Source organism: Sturnira hondurensis, unplaced genomic scaffold (genome assembly GCF_014824575.4).
Source record: "Sturnira hondurensis isolate 20B ecotype Veracruz unplaced genomic scaffold, ASM1482457v3 Scaffold0001918, whole genome shotgun sequence".
Classification (NCBI taxonomy): Eukaryota; Metazoa; Chordata; class Mammalia; order Chiroptera; family Phyllostomidae; genus Sturnira; species Sturnira hondurensis.
Window position 1 is genome coordinate 1,384,285 of NW_028074549.1, and position 18,136 is coordinate 1,402,420.

At 39.7% G+C, this 18,136-nt stretch overlaps 1 protein-coding gene across 2 annotated transcripts in view; it reads right to left on the reverse strand.

The window, feature by feature from the left end:
• The window catches only part of CDADC1 (cytidine and dCMP deaminase domain containing 1), a 121,946-nt gene that overhangs the window by 13,759 nt on the left and 90,051 nt on the right, over nucleotides 1-18,136 (reverse strand). The window contains exon 9 of one of the 2 annotated variants that reach the window (XM_037037891.1): nucleotides 8,843-8,911. The exons of the other annotated variant lie outside the window; for it this stretch is intronic. Coding sequence (XP_036893786.1) covers nucleotides 8,843-8,911 — 69 coding nt within the window. The remainder of the gene's footprint in view (nucleotides 1-8,842; nucleotides 8,912-18,136) is intronic. 2 annotated transcript variants of the gene reach the window in all.

Here is an 18,136-nt window from a genome sequence, read left to right on the forward strand (position 1 = left end):
GCTCATTAAGAAAAGAAGAGAGAGGACCCAAATAAACACAATCAGAAATGAAAGAGGAAACATTACAACTGATACCACAGAAATAGAAGGGATTGTAGGAAATTACTCTGAAGAACTGTATGCCAAGAAATTTGAAAACCTAGGTGAAATGGACAAATTTCTAGAAAAATATAATCTTCCAAAACTCAATGAAGAAGAAGCAGAAAACCTGAACAGACCCATAACAGCAAATAAAATTGAAGCAGTAATAAAAAAACTCCCATCACACAAAAGCCCTGGACCAGATGATTTCACAGGAGAATTCTACAAAGCATTTAAGGAAGAGCTAACCCCTATTCTTCACAGACTATTCCAAAAAATCCAAAATGATGGGAAACTCCCAAACTCTTTTTATGAAGACAGCATCATCCTAATTCCAAAATCAGATAGAGACACAACAAGGAAAGAAAACTTTAGGCCAATATTGCTGATGAACATAGATGCTAAAATCCTCAACAAAATATTGGCAAATCACATCCAACAATGCATTAAAAAGATCATACACCACGACCAAGTGGGATTCATCCCAGAGATGCAGGGATGGTTCAATATTCGTAAATCAGTAAATGTAATACACCACATAAACAAACGCAAAGACAAAAACCACATGGTCATATCAATAGATGCAAAAAAATGCTTTTCATAAGGTACAACACCCATTTATGATAAAGGTACTCAGCAAAGTGGGAATAGAGGGAGCATTCCTCAATATAATAAAGGCCATATATGAAAGACCTACAGCCAACATCATACTCAATGAGCAACAACTAATAGCTTTTCCACTAAGATCCACTAATAGCCTTTTCCACTAAGGCTGTCCACTTTCACCACTTCTATTTAATATAGTATTGGAAGTTGTAGCGTCAGCGATTAGGCAAGAAAAGGAAATAAAAGACATTCAAATTGGAAAGGAGGAAACAAAACTGGTATTGTTTGCAGATGACATGATAGTGTACATGGAAAATCCTATAGACTCTACCAAACAACTGCTGGAACTAATAAATGAATTTGGCAAAACAGCGGGTTACAAAGTCAACATCCAGAAATCAAAGGCATTTATGTATACTAACCATGAAACAGCAGAAGCAGAAATTAAGAAAAAAATCCCATTTGATATAGGAAAAACATAAATATCTGGGAATAAACCTAACCAAGGAAGTAAAAGACCTGTATGCAGAAAACTACACAACACTGAAGAAAGAAATCAAGGAAGACACAAACAAATGGAGACATATACCCTGTTCATGGATTGGAAGAATTAACATCATCAAAATGTCCATACTACCCAAAGCAATTTACAGATTCAATGCAATACCTATTAAAGTACCAATGGCATATTTCACAGACATAGAACAAACACTTCAAAAATTTATATGGAACTATAAAAGACCCCGAATAGCAGCTGCAATGTTAAGAAAGAAGAACAAGGTAGGAGGGATCACAACACCTGATATCAAACTGTATTACAAGGCCACTGTAATCAAAACAGCCTGGTACTGGCATAAAAACAGGCACATAGACCAATGGAACAGAACAGAGAACCCAGAAATAAACCCAACTCTCTACAGTCAATTAATATTCGACAAAGGGGGCAGTAACATAAAATAGGGTAAAGATAGCCTCTTCAACAAATGGTGGTGGGAGAACTGGACAGCTACATGCAAAAATTGAAACTTCAGCACCAACTTACAACATACACCAAAACAAATTCAAGGTGGATAAAAAACTTAAATATAAGCCATGATACCATTAAAGTCCTAGAGGAGAATATTGGCAGGAAAATCACAGATCTTTCATGCAGCAACATTTTTACTGATATGTCCCCTAGAGCAAGGAACATAAAGGAAAGAATAAACAAATGGGGTCTCATCAAAATAAAAAGCTTCTGCGCAGCTAAAGAAAACAGCACTAAAATGAAAAGACAACCAACTGTATGAGAAAACATATTTGCCAATGATACCTCAGACAAAGGTTTAATCTCCAAAATATACAAAGAACTCACACGACTTCACTCTAAGAAGACAACTAACCCAATTAAAAAATGGGGAAAAGACTTGAAGAGACACTTCTCCAAGGAAGACATACAGAGGATCCAGAGACACATGAAGAGATGCTCAATATCACTTCCTATCAGAGAGATGCATATTAAAACCACAAGATACCACTTTACACCGGTGAGAAAGGCTATCATAAACAAAGCAATAAACAACAAATGTTGGAGAGGGTGTTTGGAAAAGGGGACTCTGGTCCACTGTTGGTGGGACTGCAGACTGGTACAACCATTATGCAAAACAGTATAACAACTGAGAACGGTGGAAATGGGAGGGAGGGGGAGTACGAGGGTGGGGTGGGATGGGAGCAACAGACAGAAAACTGTAATTGAAAAATAATTAAATAAAAAAATTGGAAAAAAAAATTTTTTATTGTTCTTCACATACAGTTGTCTTCATTTCCCCCCCAGCACACTCTCTCACTCTATCACTCCCTACCTCTCACCCTTGATCCTATCACCTTTGGCTTTGTCCATGTGTCCTTTATATGTGTTCCTTGATGGTCCTTTCCCTATTTCTCCCCATCATTCCTCTCCTCCCTCCCCTCTGGTTACTGTCAGTTTGTTCTTTATTTCAATGTCCCTGGTTATATTTTGCTCACGTTTGTTTTTTTTACTAGGTTCCACTTTTAGATTCCACTCATTAGGTGAGATTATATGGTATTTGTCTTTTATTACCAGGATTCTTTCACTTAGCATAATGCTCTCCAGATCCATCCATGCTGTCATTAAGGTTAGGAGCTCCTTCTTTCTTTCTGCTGCATAGTATTCTATTGTGTAAATGTATCATAGATTTTTGATCCATTCATTTACTGATGGGCACTCAGGTTGTTTCCAGAACTTGGCTATTGCAAATTGTCCTGCTATGAACACTGGGGTACATAGGTTCTTTGGAATTGGAGTTTCAGGATTCTTAGGTTATAATGCCAGCAGTGGAACTGCTGGTCAATTTTTAGTTGTCTGAGGAAATTCTATACTGTTATATTTTCCTTCTCTCTAAAGAACTGCTGTTAACATTTTTTGCAAGGTAGGTCTGTTGCCAATAAAGTCCCTGTTTTTCTTGTCTGAGAGTCTTTATTTTTCCTTCACTTTTGGTCTTGAAAATTTTTTAGAATTTATTGATTTGAGGGGGAGGGAGAGAAATATCGATTTGTTGTTCCACTTACACATTCATTGTTTGCTTCTTATATGTGCCCTGACTGGAGATTGAACCTGAAATCTTGTTATATCAGGATGATGCTCTGACCAACTAAGCAACCTGGCCATGGCTTTTCTTCACTTTTGAAGGATAATTTCACATAGTATAGAATTCTAGGTTGGTGGTATTTTCCTTTTTAATACTTTATGTTTCACTCCACTTTTGCTCTTATGGTTTCTGGAAGTCAGATGTAATTGTTTGTTCCTCTGTGAGTAAAATATCTTTCTTCCCCCACACCCATGGCTGGATTTTTAGTCTTTGATTTTCTATAGTTAGAATATGATATGATATGTATAGGTGACTTGGAGCTGCATAAAGTAAGGCAGAACATCAAAGAGGGAATAAATGAAGGTGAAATAAAATCCTTATCTCTTATTCTTTTTCCTTTTTCAAATTATATTTTATTGAGCATGCTATTAGAGTTGTCCTGATTTTCACCCTTTAGACCCCCTTCCAACCAGCATCTGCCACTCCCTCATGCAATCTCCCCTCCATTTTTTTTTCAGTGTATGGAACTGGCCTGCATCCCAGGCGTGTGCCCTAACTGCGAATTTAACTGTGATCCTCTGGTTCACAGGCCCACGCTCAATCCACATTGAGCTACACCAGCCAGGACTCCCCTCCATTTTTATGTCCATGGGTAATTCATATTACTTTACATGGCTATTCTGTAACTATCCATTTGCACTTCTTAAATTCCCTCACCTCTTCATACATTCCCCCACACCCTCCTCCCATTGAACAACAAAAGGCTGTCTGTAACCATATTCTGTCTCTGTTCTTGTTTACTTAGTTTGTTTTTTAGGTTTAATTGTTGATAGACTTGTACTTTTTTGTCATTTTATTGTTCATGGTTTTGATCTTTTTCTTAAATAAGTTTCTTGAACATTGGTAATGATAAACTCCTTTAGCTTTTATTCATCTGGGAAGCTCTTTATCTGCCCAATTCTAAATAATATCTTTGCTGAGTAGAGCATTCTTAGCTGTAGATCCCTGCTTTTCATGCCTTTGCGTATTTCAAGCCAATCCCTTTTGCCTGTAAAATTTGAGAAATAAGCTGACATTCTTGTGGGAACTCTCTTGTAGGTAACTAACTGCTTTTCTCTCACTGCTTTTAAGATCCTCTTTATCTTTAACCTTTGGCATTTTAATTATGATGTGTCTTGGTGTGGGCCTCTTTGCATCCATCTTGTTTCTGACTATCTGTGCTTCCTGCACTTTCATGTCTATTTACTTCACCAAATTAGGGAAGTTTTATTTCACTTTTTTTTTTTCAAATAGATTTCCAATTTCTTGCTCTTTCTCTTCTTCTGGCACCCCTATGATGTGAATGTTGGACCTCTTGAAGTTGTCCCAGAGGCTGCTTATACTATCCTGATATATTTTTTGGATATTTTTTCCCTTTTGGTTGTTATTTAGTTCCTTATGTTCCATATCATTGATTTGAATTTTGTCTCCCCATCTCTACTGTTGTTTCCCTGTAAATTGTTCTTTATTTCAGTTAGTGTATCCTTCATTTCTGACTTCATCTTTTTCAAGCTGTTGAGGTCCTCTCTCAGTTCCTTGAGCATTCATATAACTAGTGCTTTGAACTCTGCATCTGATAGATTGCTTAGCTCTAGTTTGTTTAGCTCTTTTTCTCGAGTTTTGATATGTTCTTTCATTTGGGCAATGTTTCTTTGTCTCCTTGTTTTGGCAGCCTCCCTGTATTTGTTTTTATGTATTAGGCAGAGTTGCTTTGACTCTGTGTCTTGGTAGTGTGGCCTAATATAGTAGGTATCCTGTAGGGTCCAGGTGCACAGCCTTTCCTATCACCCAAGCTGGGTACTCAAAGAGCACCTTTTGTGTGGACTGAAAACATCCTCCTCTTGTAGTTGAGTCTTGCTTACTGTGTGAAGATCAATGGGAGAAATTTACCCAGGCCATTCAGATGCAAGGATTGGCTGTGACCCCCTACCACCAACTTCCACCTTCTGTAGAGGACAAGCTGTGCAGAGGCAGGGTGGTGTTGCTCTGGTGTGATCTGTAGCTGTTCACTGGGTACGCTGGCCCTGGAGTTTACCACGTGGTGCAGGCCAAAGTCAGCCCCAACCTGTTTAACCTGGGGGCCCCCCTTACTGGGCTATAAAGCAATCTGAAATGGCTGCTACTTGTGCTGGGCTTGAAGATTTCCAGGTGAAGCCAGCTGTGAACCAGTGCTGTGCCTGGGTTTCCCTGAGGCCAACTTTTGTTTGTTTGATAGGATTTAGGAAGTTGTGAAGCATGAGGCAAGACCAACTGTTCGTGTGGAAAAGCAATTTGGGTGGGCTCATAAGTTGGGTGGGGTGGAGTCTCTGGAGAGCTCCAGTTTTAGCCAGGTTGATGGAGTCTCAGATACGTCACCAGCTTGCTTGCTCTGTAGGGGGAGGGTTTAGAAAAGGGAAAATGTCCTCTGCTTGCCTTAATGCCATATACTTTAGTTCATCCCTGTATGCCACTGGTGCTTTTCAAGTTGCCACCCTGGTGCTGGAGCTCAGAGGGAGTGAGTTTGAGTAGATGAATGCATGTGTGGGTTCTTTAAAAGGAACTGTTTGGAGCCCCAGCATTTTCTCCCACCAACTCAATCTCTGCTGGTTTTTGCAGCCAGAAGTTGTGGGAAATTATCTTCCTTCCACTCAAACATGAGCTGAGAGGCCTGGTGTGGGGCTGGGGCTCCTCACTCTTGAGATATCCCTCCCAAATTTTTATCCACCACACATGGGTGAGGGACCAGCCTGTTTGATGTCTGCATTCTCCTATCAGTCCTGATGTATGTGGTTTCTTTAACTCTGTAGTTGTCAGAGTTCTATTCAATTCAATTTCTGATGGGTCTGAGTGATGATTGCTCTATATTTTAGTTGTAATTTTGATACAGTTGTGTGAAGAGGCAGTCTGTGTCTACCTATCCTGCCATCTTGATGGGATGCCCTATGTCTCTTGTTCTTGATTGATCTAACAGATGAAAGTTTATTCTAAGTAAAAAAAGCAACAATGTTTTCAAGTATAAATGCTTATGGGTATATTTTATGAACATGTTTATATGCTTATGTATGCTTATATATAAGTGAAATAAATGACAACAATGATATAAGGGATGGGAGGGAGGAATTAGGATTATTTTGTTATTATAAGATACACTAACTTTAAAGTGACTACTTAGAAGTTGATTTAGATTAGCTGTAAATATATATTACAAAATATTTTTCCTTTAAAAAAGTGAAAAAGGAAGCATAATGAGTCCATTAAGGAGGAAAAATGAAATAATTTAAAGTGCTCAATTACAACCCAAAAGGACAAATAAAAATAAGAACAAAGAACAGCAACATAGAGAAAACAGCCATGAAACTGGTACCTATTAATCCAATAATATCAATAATCATTTTGAACATCAATGGTCTAAGTTCACTAATCAAAAGGCAGTGATTGTTACAGTGGATCAAAATATAAGAGTTAACTATATATGTCTACAAGAAACCCATGTTAAATATAAAGCCACATAAAAATTTAAATTAAACAAATGGAGAAAAATATACCATGGCAACACTAAACAAAAGAAAGTAGAAGTAAGACCCAGGTGGGGTAACTCAGTTGGTTAGAGTATCATCCCAATATGCCAAGGTTGCGGATTCAATCCCCAGTCAGAATACATTTAAAAACCAACCAATAAATGCACAAGTAACTGGAACAATAAACTGATGTTTCTCTCTCCCTCTTTTTCTAAAAATCAATCAATAAAAATATAAAAGAAAGCAGGAGTAGCTATATTAATTTCAGACAGAGCAGACTTCAGAACAAGGAAAGTTATCAGGGATAAAAAGGGCATTACATAATAAGAAAGCCATTATTTTATGTTGGGAATCACTCTGCCTAGTTTCAGAAGCTCTAACCCCCCATGGCTAAGGTTGAGTAAAGAGACCTTGGGACCATAAGTCATAAAGGAGATAAAGCTTATCTCCCTTGTAAAGGCGCAGCCTTTGTCACCTTTTACTTCACCCTACTTGGCCCCAGGAAGATGACTGGTTAGCCAATGATGGGCATAGGGGACCGGTTTGTCTTGGCCTGGCAAATGTGACTCAGCTCTGTATGGAATACCTACAGATGCGAAGTGGTGGGCAGGGGCCAGATCTTCAAACTGAGTTTCCCCGTGGGAATCAGGCCTAGAAAATGCATACAGATTGTTATGGCTTGCTCTTGCTAAAACTCCATTACCCTGGTCTAAAACAACAAATGTGTATTGTCTATCTTCAAGGTAATATCCAAAGCCTGTGTGAAATTTCCCAAGGACAGAGCTAATCAGCTTATGGCCATTCTCCTCTGCATGTTATTTTCATTTCCTTGATTGTACCTAGAATGTGGACAATAATGTTCTATGTGATAGATAATAAATCTTTCTATGATGTGAGACCCCAGGAAAACAATAAAAGCCTGTCTAGGCAAGGGTCGGGGCACTCCCCTCTTGAGGGAGTGGCCGAGGCACCATAGGCACTCTCCCCTTGAGAGAGTAGTCGTGTCTGTTCCCTTTTTCCACACAGGATTGTTGTTGCCTGTGCATTCCACAACAGGCAGACTCTGCGGGACAGGGTCTGCAACAGATGGGTAAGATTCCTCAATGGAGGGATTACCTAAGACAGGCACAGTCATGAAGGGGCCCCATGGAAGGACTTGGGGGGCTATAGAAATAGGGGGTGATGGACCCTCATCCCACAGCTTAGCCATAGCCTGAGTCCTCATTCTGTCGGTGAGAAGTCTCCTAATCTCGTGGCTGACTTACTTCCCCTGCCTGACTTAAGCCTGAAACAATGCCAAGAGGGTGGTGCAGCCCTGGGCAGGAATGGGCAGTTCCCAGGGGTGATCACACCTAAGAAAGAATGCATAAACTCTTGTGAAACCTGCTTTGCTAAGAATGTCCTCAATTTTCTGATAAGCATCCAATCATGAAATGAGTTTGTTTCCCAAAGATTTATAGCCCTTTAGCTAACTGACCCTGACTCAGAGTAAGCCCTCATAGTTCTTTGAATGTTATCTATTGTTTGATCATTACTGCTTCACAATGATTGATTACCTTTACCTGTGCAGACTGAACCCAATGAAAGCCCACTGAGGAAGAGGCTCCTGGCCCTTCTCCTTTGAGAAATCAGCCACCTTTCCCCTCCAAGCAGATTATGTCCTGGTAGACTTATTCTCATCCATGGTGAACAGTGGGGCCCTACAGGTGGGGCCTCTCCACAATCTTCTCTAAGACACAATATACTTTAATATATATCCACGTAACAACAGAGCATCAAACTACATGAGGCAAAACTAACAGAACTGCAAAGAGAATTAGATGACTTCATTATCACAGTTGGAGGCTTTAATATTCCTCTAATAAAAATGGATAGATCCAGCTAGCAGAAAATCAGTAGAAGCATAGTTGATCAACTAAATATAATCAAAATCTATAGACTACTTGATCCAACAACAGCAGATACACATTCTTCTCAACCTCAAATGGAACATTCACCAATATAGACCACATTCTTGGCCATAAAACACACCTTCATGGTCCTGGATGTTTAGCTCAATTGGTAGAGTGCTGTCCATATCCCGAGGCTGCAAGTTCAATTCTTGGTCAGGCACATGCAAAAATCAACAAATGAATGTATAAATAAGTGGAAAAACAAATCAATGTTTTTCTCCCTTCTTATCTCTTTCAATTCTATAAATTTAAAGCAAAACACTTTCACAAGTTTAAAAGAATAAAAATCATACAATGTCTGCCCTTGGGCAAAAATGGAATTAGGGGGTGAAATCAAAGACAGCAAGGTAACTGGAAAATCTCAAATATATCAAGTTTATATAACACACTTCTACATAAAACATGACTTAAAGAAGAAATCTCAAGAGAAAGTTTAAAACAGTTTGACCTAAATGAAATGAAAACACAGACTGGCTTGCCAAGACAAAAAAAAAAAAAGACCCAAATGAAAGAACAGTTCAAAACTTCAGGAAAAATACAACTAAGTGGCGAACAGATAACCAACCTATCACATACGCAGTTCAAAACAATGGTTATCAGGATGCTCCAGGAACTCAATGTGTAGTTCAACAGCATAAAAAAAGACCAATGCAACAATGAAGGTTGCATTGTGTAAAATAAAGAAAAATCTACAGGGAATCAACAATGATGGGAAGGAAACCAGGACTCAAATCAAAGGTTTGGGGCAGAAGGAAGAAAGAAACGTTCAACCAGAACAGAATGAAGAAACAAGAATTCAAAAAAGAGGTGCAGCTTAGGAAACTCTAGGACATCTTTAAACCTTCCAATATCTGAATCATAGGAATACCAGAAGGAGAAGAGGAAGACCAAGAAATTGAAAACTTATTTGAACAAATAATGAAGGAAAACTTCCCCAATCTGGCAAGGGAAATAGACTTTCAGGAAGTCCAGGAAGCTCAGAGTTCCAAAGAAATTGGACCCAAGGAGGAAAACACCCAGGCACATAATTACATTAGCCAAGATTAAAGATAAGGGAAGAACCTTAAAAGCAGTGAGAAAAGGAGACAGTTAAGTACAAAGGAGTTCCCACAAGACTATCAGCTGATTTATCAAGAGAAGCCTTACAGGCACGAAGGGGCTGGAAAGAAGTATTCAAAGTCAGGAAAGGCAAGGACCTATATCCAAGATTACTACATCTAGCAAAGCTTTCATTTAGAATGGAAGGGTAGATAAAGTGCTTCCCAGACAAGATCAAGTTAAAGGAGTTCATCATCACCAAGCCTTTATTCTGTGAAATATTAAAGGGACTTATCGAAGAAAAAAGAAGATAAAAAATATGAACACTAAAATGACAACAAACTCACAGCTATTAACAACTGAACCTTAAAAAAAAAAGCGAACAACTATAACAAGGAACAGAATCACAGAAATGGAGATCACATGGAGGTTTATCAGCTGGAGAGTGGGATGAGTAGAGAAGGGGAAAGGTACCGAGAATAAGTAGCATACGTAGCAGGTAGAAAATAGACAGGGGGAGGTTAAGAACAGTATAGGAAATATGGGAGCCAAAGAACTTATATGGAGACAGAAGGAAGAAGGAGAGGGAGTAGGATGAAGCGGATTCCATCTCCCTCTACACATGGGAGAAAAACCTGGCCGATCTACAGAGGAACAGAGCAAACAGCCAACAGTTCCCCAGCATATATGAATATGAGACCAGAAATTGTAGGGAACACGGAAAAACCAGATAGTAAGGACATGGCTGCAGGACAGTAGGGTCTCAGGGTCCAGAGCGAAGACAGGAGCAGCAGCAGCCTCTGCCTGCACCTGGCACCTGATGCCCAGCACCCAGCGGGTCTACCACAGACTCTTTGCGAGCCCCGGGCCTGCTGCAGGGTCCTTGGGAGAGAGCCAGGTCATCAGCTCCCTCCCTCCCCAGCCAAGCAAGGTATAGGTAACACCGGGAGAGACCTGGTTGCTTGAGGTTGCAGAGAGGGGAATAAGGACGAAGGGCTGTGATCACCCATGGAGTCTGTGGTCACCAGGTTGAGAAAATTGAGAGGTGCATTGTCGGGCTCCTACTCCAATAGTCACTGGTCTGGCTGGAGAATTGGGAGGTACTGAGTGGCAGGCTTTCTTAAGGAGGAATTTCTTAAAAAGTAAACCGAAGGATACTCCTGCGAAAGCCACTTGGCCTGCTCCCCACCCAGCCTGGCAGCGATCCCAAGGTTGGGCAGAAGGCTTTGCATTCCCCCCCAGAAGGGTTCGTGCCCAAACCCACAGGGCCCAGGCAGCTTAGCCAAACTTGTGCACAGCCACACCCAGCCCGTGGCAATGACCCCCGGGGAAACAGTGCTCTAACGAGGACCTAGATCCCCTTCCTGGGGCACTGGGGAGAGGAGTAAGACTAGCTCTTAGGAGAGTGCTTACAGAAAGGCCACACCAATTGCCCCTCAGCCTGCTGCAGCCAGCAAGACCAGAAAAACCAGTTTGGCCAGTTTGAATCCAACAAGAGATTTTTTTTCTGTTTTTTTTTCTTAAGTAATCTTTTATTTTTTAAATTTTATTATTGTTTTCTCTTTGAAGACCATTTTTCTCTCTTGCATTCTTTCTTCTTTTATTTCTTCTTCCTTTCTTTCCAAACTTATCACTTCTTCCTGCCTTCTCCTGCCATTTTTTTTCTTTTACCCAAAAGTGAGACAAACAACTTGGAACTGTGAAAAGTCCAGAGTTGGACCGAAGAGGGGGCATCCCAACAGTAGAGACAGAGGGACAAATTTCACTTTGCTATAGCAGAGAAGCCATAATTTGCTGCATATTTGTATTTTTTTCATTTTTCTCACATCTTTTATATTTTACTAGTATCTTTGTATTCCTCTTCTTTCTCTATAGGCTTCTTTGCCTTGGCTGGTTATACTGTACCATTTACCAGGTTTCCCCTGTTCTCTCCTCCACAATGTAGTGCTAATTTTCTATACTTATGTTCCTTTAGCACACTACTCAAAGTTCTATACCCCCTACTCATGTTATTCAGATCACATAGATTCTGTCAGATAATTGTTGCTCTAATATTATTGTAAATAATACCTATTCTATACAACTGTAAATACTTCACAAAACCCCTCCAGGATATTAGCCCACTTCACAGTTTCCTGAACTTTATTACTATAGTGGTTAACTCTATTTGCTCACACACTACACCTAATCTGACCCTCCACAACCTCACTGCTTTCTAGATCCAACTTACAAGACTTCCCTCCTCAACAAGAGTCTTATCTTCTCTCCATCCTTTCTTAAAAGTGGATAGTTGGGTCAAAGATTATGGTTAACACTATACATAGCCTAAAGATCTTCTATCTCTTGTCCAATGTCTGCTACAATAAATATCATACACTACTCTCCTGATGTCATAAACTATTCTGCTTCCCCCTACAACTGATCACGCAAAAAAAAAAAAATAGATAGAAGCAACGAACAACAGGGTACCCACTGGAAGAGGAAACCCAACAACAAAGGAACCACCAACAGATAACAACAGAAGAAGGTGAAGGAGGGAGTAGAAGCCACACTAACGTCAATCCGAGACCTAACTGGAAATACAACTGAATAGTGGAGAAACCTCCCCAGTACAAACACTGAACAAGGACAAAAGAGAATCCTCAAAACCTTGTGCAAAGGGAAGAACTAGCTTCAACGAAATCTGCCCTTGCCATTACAACAAATTAAAACAGGTGGTGGACAGAGGGACCACCAGTTAACCAGCTGGTGGGAACAACCCACAAAAGAAAAATGCCAAGACAACCAAAACACAAAGACAAACACAGAGTCAACTTAAAGGACAACCCAAGAGCAGTGAGTTTGGGAAAAAAGAGACTACACCACGAAATCTCAACAAGTATTATACCACAGAAGTTCACACCATAAACCGAGGCAGTCAGAAAAAAATCAATGTAAGAACATGAAGCTAACAAGAAGACTCTCACAAACAATGGGAAGATAAAGAAACAATCCCCAAATGAAAGGAAAGGAGGAAGACTCAAAAAGAATGCTAGATAAAATAGATGCAAGCCAACTCTCAGATACTGAGTTCAAAGCAGTGGTTATCAAGAAGTTCAAAGACCTCACAATGAGCTACCAGAAACTACAGGGGAACTATAATGAACTCACTGTGAACTAAATCAACATTAAAAAGGAAATACAAGGGCCCTGGCTGGTGTAGCTCAGTGGAATGAGCCCAGGCTGTGAACCAAAGGGTCACCAGTTTGATTCCCAGTCAGGGCACATGCCTGGGTTCCAGGCCAGGGCCCCAGTGGGGGCCACATGAGAGGCAACCATACATCAATGTTTCTGTCTTTCTCCCTCCCTTCCCCTCTCTCTAAAAAGATACATTTAAAACCTTAAAAAAAAGGAAATAGAAGGTATCAGCAAGGGCGAAGAGGAAATGAAGAGTACAATTTCTGAACTGAAGAACACAGTGGAAGGAATCAAAAGCAGGGTCGATGAAGCAGAAGATTGAATCAGTGACATGGAGGACAAAATAGAAAAAACCACCCAGATAGAGGAATAAAAGGAAAAGAGGCTCAGAAACAATGAAGAGGAATTAAGAGAAATGCAAGACAATATGAAACGTAATAATATCCGAATAACAGGAATACCAGAAAGAAAAGAAGAAGAGCAAGGAATAGAAAACCTATTTGAAAAAGTAATGATGGAAAACTTCCCTAATGTCATGAGAGAAAAAGTCACACAAATCAAGGAAACACAGAGAGTCCCAATCAAGAGGAACCCAAAGAGGCCTACTTCAAGACACATCATCATTAAAATGACAAAATTTGAACACAAAGAGAGAATCTTAAAGTCAGCAAGGGAGAAAAAGGAAGTAACATACAAGGGAACCCCAATAAGGTTAGCTGCTGACTTCTCAATGGAAATGCTCCAAGCAAGAAGAGAATGGCAAGAAATATTTCAAGTACTGAGAACCAGAGGCCTACAATCAAGGCTACTTTACCGAGTAAGGCTCAATCAAGATAGAAGGCCAAATAAAGAGCTTCCAAGACAAAAGAAGTCTAAAAGAATACGCCTCCAACAAACTGGCTCTACAAGAATTACTAAAAGGGCTGCTTTAAGGAAAGGAAGGAAAAGAGAGAGACAGAGAGGAACACAGGTACAAAAATGGCAATGAATAAGTACCTATCAATAAAAACCTTAAATGTAAATGGATTAAATGCCTCAGTCAAAAGACATAGAATAGCTGAATGGATAAGAAAGCATAACATATACATATACTGCCTACAAGAGACCAACTCAGGACAAAAGAACTACCCACACGAAAAGTGAAAAGCTGGAAACAAATTTTCCAAGCAAACAGGAAAAAAAAGCTGGGGTAGCAACACTCATATCAGACAAAATAGACTTCAAAAAAAGAGCCATAAAGAAAGACCCAGAAGGTTACTTCATAATACTCAAGGAAAGAATCCACCAAGAAGACATGAAAATCATAAATATATATGCACCCAACATAGGAGTACCCAAATATATACAGAAAATCTTAGAGGACTTCAAGAAAGCTATTTACAGCAACAGAATTATAGTAGGGGATTTTAACACCCACTGTCAAAAATGGACAGATCTTCCAAACAAAATATCAACAAAAATATTGTGCCATTAAACAACACCCTGGATGAAATGGCCTTAACTGATATATACACACCCCTTCATCCAGAAGAAGCTAAATATACATACTTTTCATATGAGCATGGAACATTTTCAAAGATAGACCACATGACAGGACACAAAACGAGCCTCAACAAATTCAGGAAAATTAAAATCATACCAAGTATTTTCTCCAACCACAAGGAACTGAAAATGGAAACCAACCCCAAAGGAAAAGACCGAAAACACCCAAAATCACAGAGATTGAAGAGCATGCTATTAAACAACGAATGGGTCAAGAATGAAAATAGAGAAGAAATCAAAAACTTTCTGGAAACAAGTGAAAATGAACTCACAACAACCCAAAACCTATGGGACACAGTGAAGGCAGTCCTGAGAGGGAAGTTCATAGCAATACAGGCCTACCTAAAGAAGATAGAAACATTTCAAACAAACAACCTAACCCGACGCCTGCAAGAACTCGAGGAACAACAAAGACAGCCCAGAGCAAGTAGAAGGAAGGAAATACCAAGATCAGAGAAGAATTAAATGACATGGAAAATAAAAGCACAATTCTACGGATCAGTGATTCCAGGAGCTGGTTTTTTGGAAAGATAAACAAAACTGACAAACCTTTAAGCAGGCTCATCAAGAAAAGAAGAGAGAGGACCTAAGAAACACAATCAGAAATGAAAGAGAAGAGATTAACAACTGACACCACAGAAATAAAAAAGGATTGTAAGAAATTACTATGAAGAATTGTATGCCAAGAAAATTAAAAACCTAGGTGAAATGGACAAATTTCTAGAAAAATATAATCTTCCAAAACACAATGAAGAAGCAGCAGAAAGCCTGAGCAGACCAACAACAACAGATGAAATTTAAGCAGTAATCAAAAAACTGACACACAAAGCCCTGGACCAGATGGTTTCACAGGAGAGTCCTACAAAGCAGTTAATGAAGAGCTAACCCCTATCCTTCAGAGATTATTCCAAAAAATACAAAATGATGGAAGACTCCCGAACTCTTTTTATGAAGCCAGCATCATCCTAATCCCCAAAACAGATAAAGACACAACAACAACAACAAAAAACTTCAGGCCAATATCGCTGATGAACATAGACGGTAGAATCCCCAACAGAATATTGGCAAGTCGTATCCAACAATACACCAAAAAGATCATACACCATGACCAAGTGCTATTCATTCAAGGGAGGCAAGGATGGTTCGATATTCACAAATGGTTCAGTATTCACAAATGCAATAAATCACATAAACAAAAGCAAAGACGAAAACCACATAATTATATCACTAGATGTGGAATAAGCTTTCGATAAGGTACAACACCCATTTATGATAAAGGTACTCAGCAAAGTGGGAATAGAAGGAGCATTCCTCAGTGTAATAAAGGCCATATATGAGAGACCTACAGCCAACGTAATACTCAGTGGGCAAAAACTATAATCTTTTCCACTAAGATCAGGAACAAAACAAGGTTGTCCACTTTCACCACTTCTACTCAATATAGTATTGGAAGTTTTCGCCACAGCAATTAGACAAGAAAAGGAAATAAAAGGCATCCAAATTGGAAAGGAGGAAACAAAACTGACATTGTTTGCAGATGATATGATAGTGTACATGGAAAAATCCCATAAACTCTACCCAAAACGGCTCCACCTAATAAACGAATTTGGCAAAATAACGGGGTACAAATTCAATATCCAGAAATCAAAGGCATTTTTGTATATCAACAAGAAGAGAACCAACTGCATGGGAAAACATATTTGGCAATGATACCTCAGACAAAGGTTTAATCTCCAAAATATACAAAGAACTCACATGACTTCACTCTAAGAAGACAAGTAACCCAATTAAAAATTTGGAAAAGGACTTGAACAGATACTTCTCCAAGGAGGACATACAAAGGATCCAGAGACATATGAAAAGATGCTCAGCATCGCTAGCTATCAGAGCGATGCAAATTAAAACCACAATGGATACCACTTTACACCATTCAGAATGGCCAGTGTAAACAAAGCAACAAACAACAAGTGTTGGAGAGGTTGTGGAGAAAAGGGGACCCTACCTCACTGTTGGTGGGATTGCAGACTGGTACATTTCCACATTTCCCACTGTGGAAAACAGTATGGAATTTTCTCAGAAAACTAAAAGTGGAACTGCGTTTTAACCCAGCAATTCCACTACTAGGATTATATCCTAAGAATCCTGAAACACCAATCCAAAAGAACCTATGCACTCCAATGTTCATAGCAGCACAATTTACAATAGCCAAGAATTGGAAGTAACCTAGGTGCCCAGCAGTAAATGAATGGATCCAAGAACTATGGTACATTTACACAGTGGAATTCTATGCAGCAGAAAGATAGAAGGAGCTCCTACCCTTTGCAACAGCATGGATGGAACTGGAAAGCATTATGATGAGTAAAATAAGCCAGGCGTTGAAAGACAAATACCACATGATCTCAACTTTAACAGGAACTTATACAACAAAACGAAGAAGCAAGCAAAATATAACCAACTACACTGAAATACAGAACAGGCTGACAGGGACCAGACGGGAGTGGGGAGGGAATTTCAGGGGAAAAGGGGAAGGATTTACAGGAACACGCATAAAGGACACATGGACAAAAACTAAGGGGGGTAAAAATGAGAGGGAGGTGGGTGGGATGGGAGTAGAAGACAGAAAACTGTACTTGAGCAATAATTAAATAAAAATAATAATGAAAGAACTTATATGTACAACCCATGGACATGAACTAAAGGGGGGAATGTGGGTGGGAGGGGATGTGCAGGGTGGAGGGGAGTAAAGGGGGGAAAATGGGACAACTGCAATAGCATAATCAATAAAATATATTGCAAAAAAATAAAAGCACAACTTGTCAAAACTTGTAGAATGCAGTGAAAACAATGGTTAGAGGTAACTTACAGCACTGACTGCATACATTAGAAAAGAAAGGTCTATCAGTAATCTAAGTTTCCATCTTAGAAAACCTGAAAAAGAGGAACAAATTAAATCCAAAGTAAGCAGAAAAAAAGTAATAATGAAAATTGAAACAAATCAAAGAAATTAAAAACAGGAAATAGAGAAAATCAATGAAACAAAAGCTTTCTTTGAAAAGATTAATAAAATTGACAAATGTTCAACCAGGCAAATCAAGAAAAAAGAAAAAACAGTGAGTATACAAATTACTAATTTTGAAAATGAAAAAAAAGACATCACTATAGATCCCCTGTACATTAAAAGGTAAATAAAAGAATACTATGGGAGACTTCCACCAAGATGGAGGCATAGGTGGAAACACTGTGCCTTCCCCCACAACCAAGTTTGAATACAACAAAGGTTTGGAGAACAAAGACACAGCCACAAAACAGAAAATTGAATTATACGGAAGTCCGACAACCACAAACCGTTCAACGGGGACGGTAAGAGGGGCGGAGCCACCACCGGAGCAGGGTCGGGCAGGACAGATCCCCCAACCTAGGGGAGCAGGCAGCCTGGAACCAATCGGGGTGTGGGGCAGACTGACCTCGGTCACACATTCACGCACAGTGAGACGGACCACACAGGCCCCAGGGGGCGAACCCAGTGGTGGAGGGCTGATGGCAGTGGCACACTCGAATGCAGTGGAACGAAATGCGTGGGCCCGGTGATGGTGGCAGCTGCGGCGATGGTGGGGGC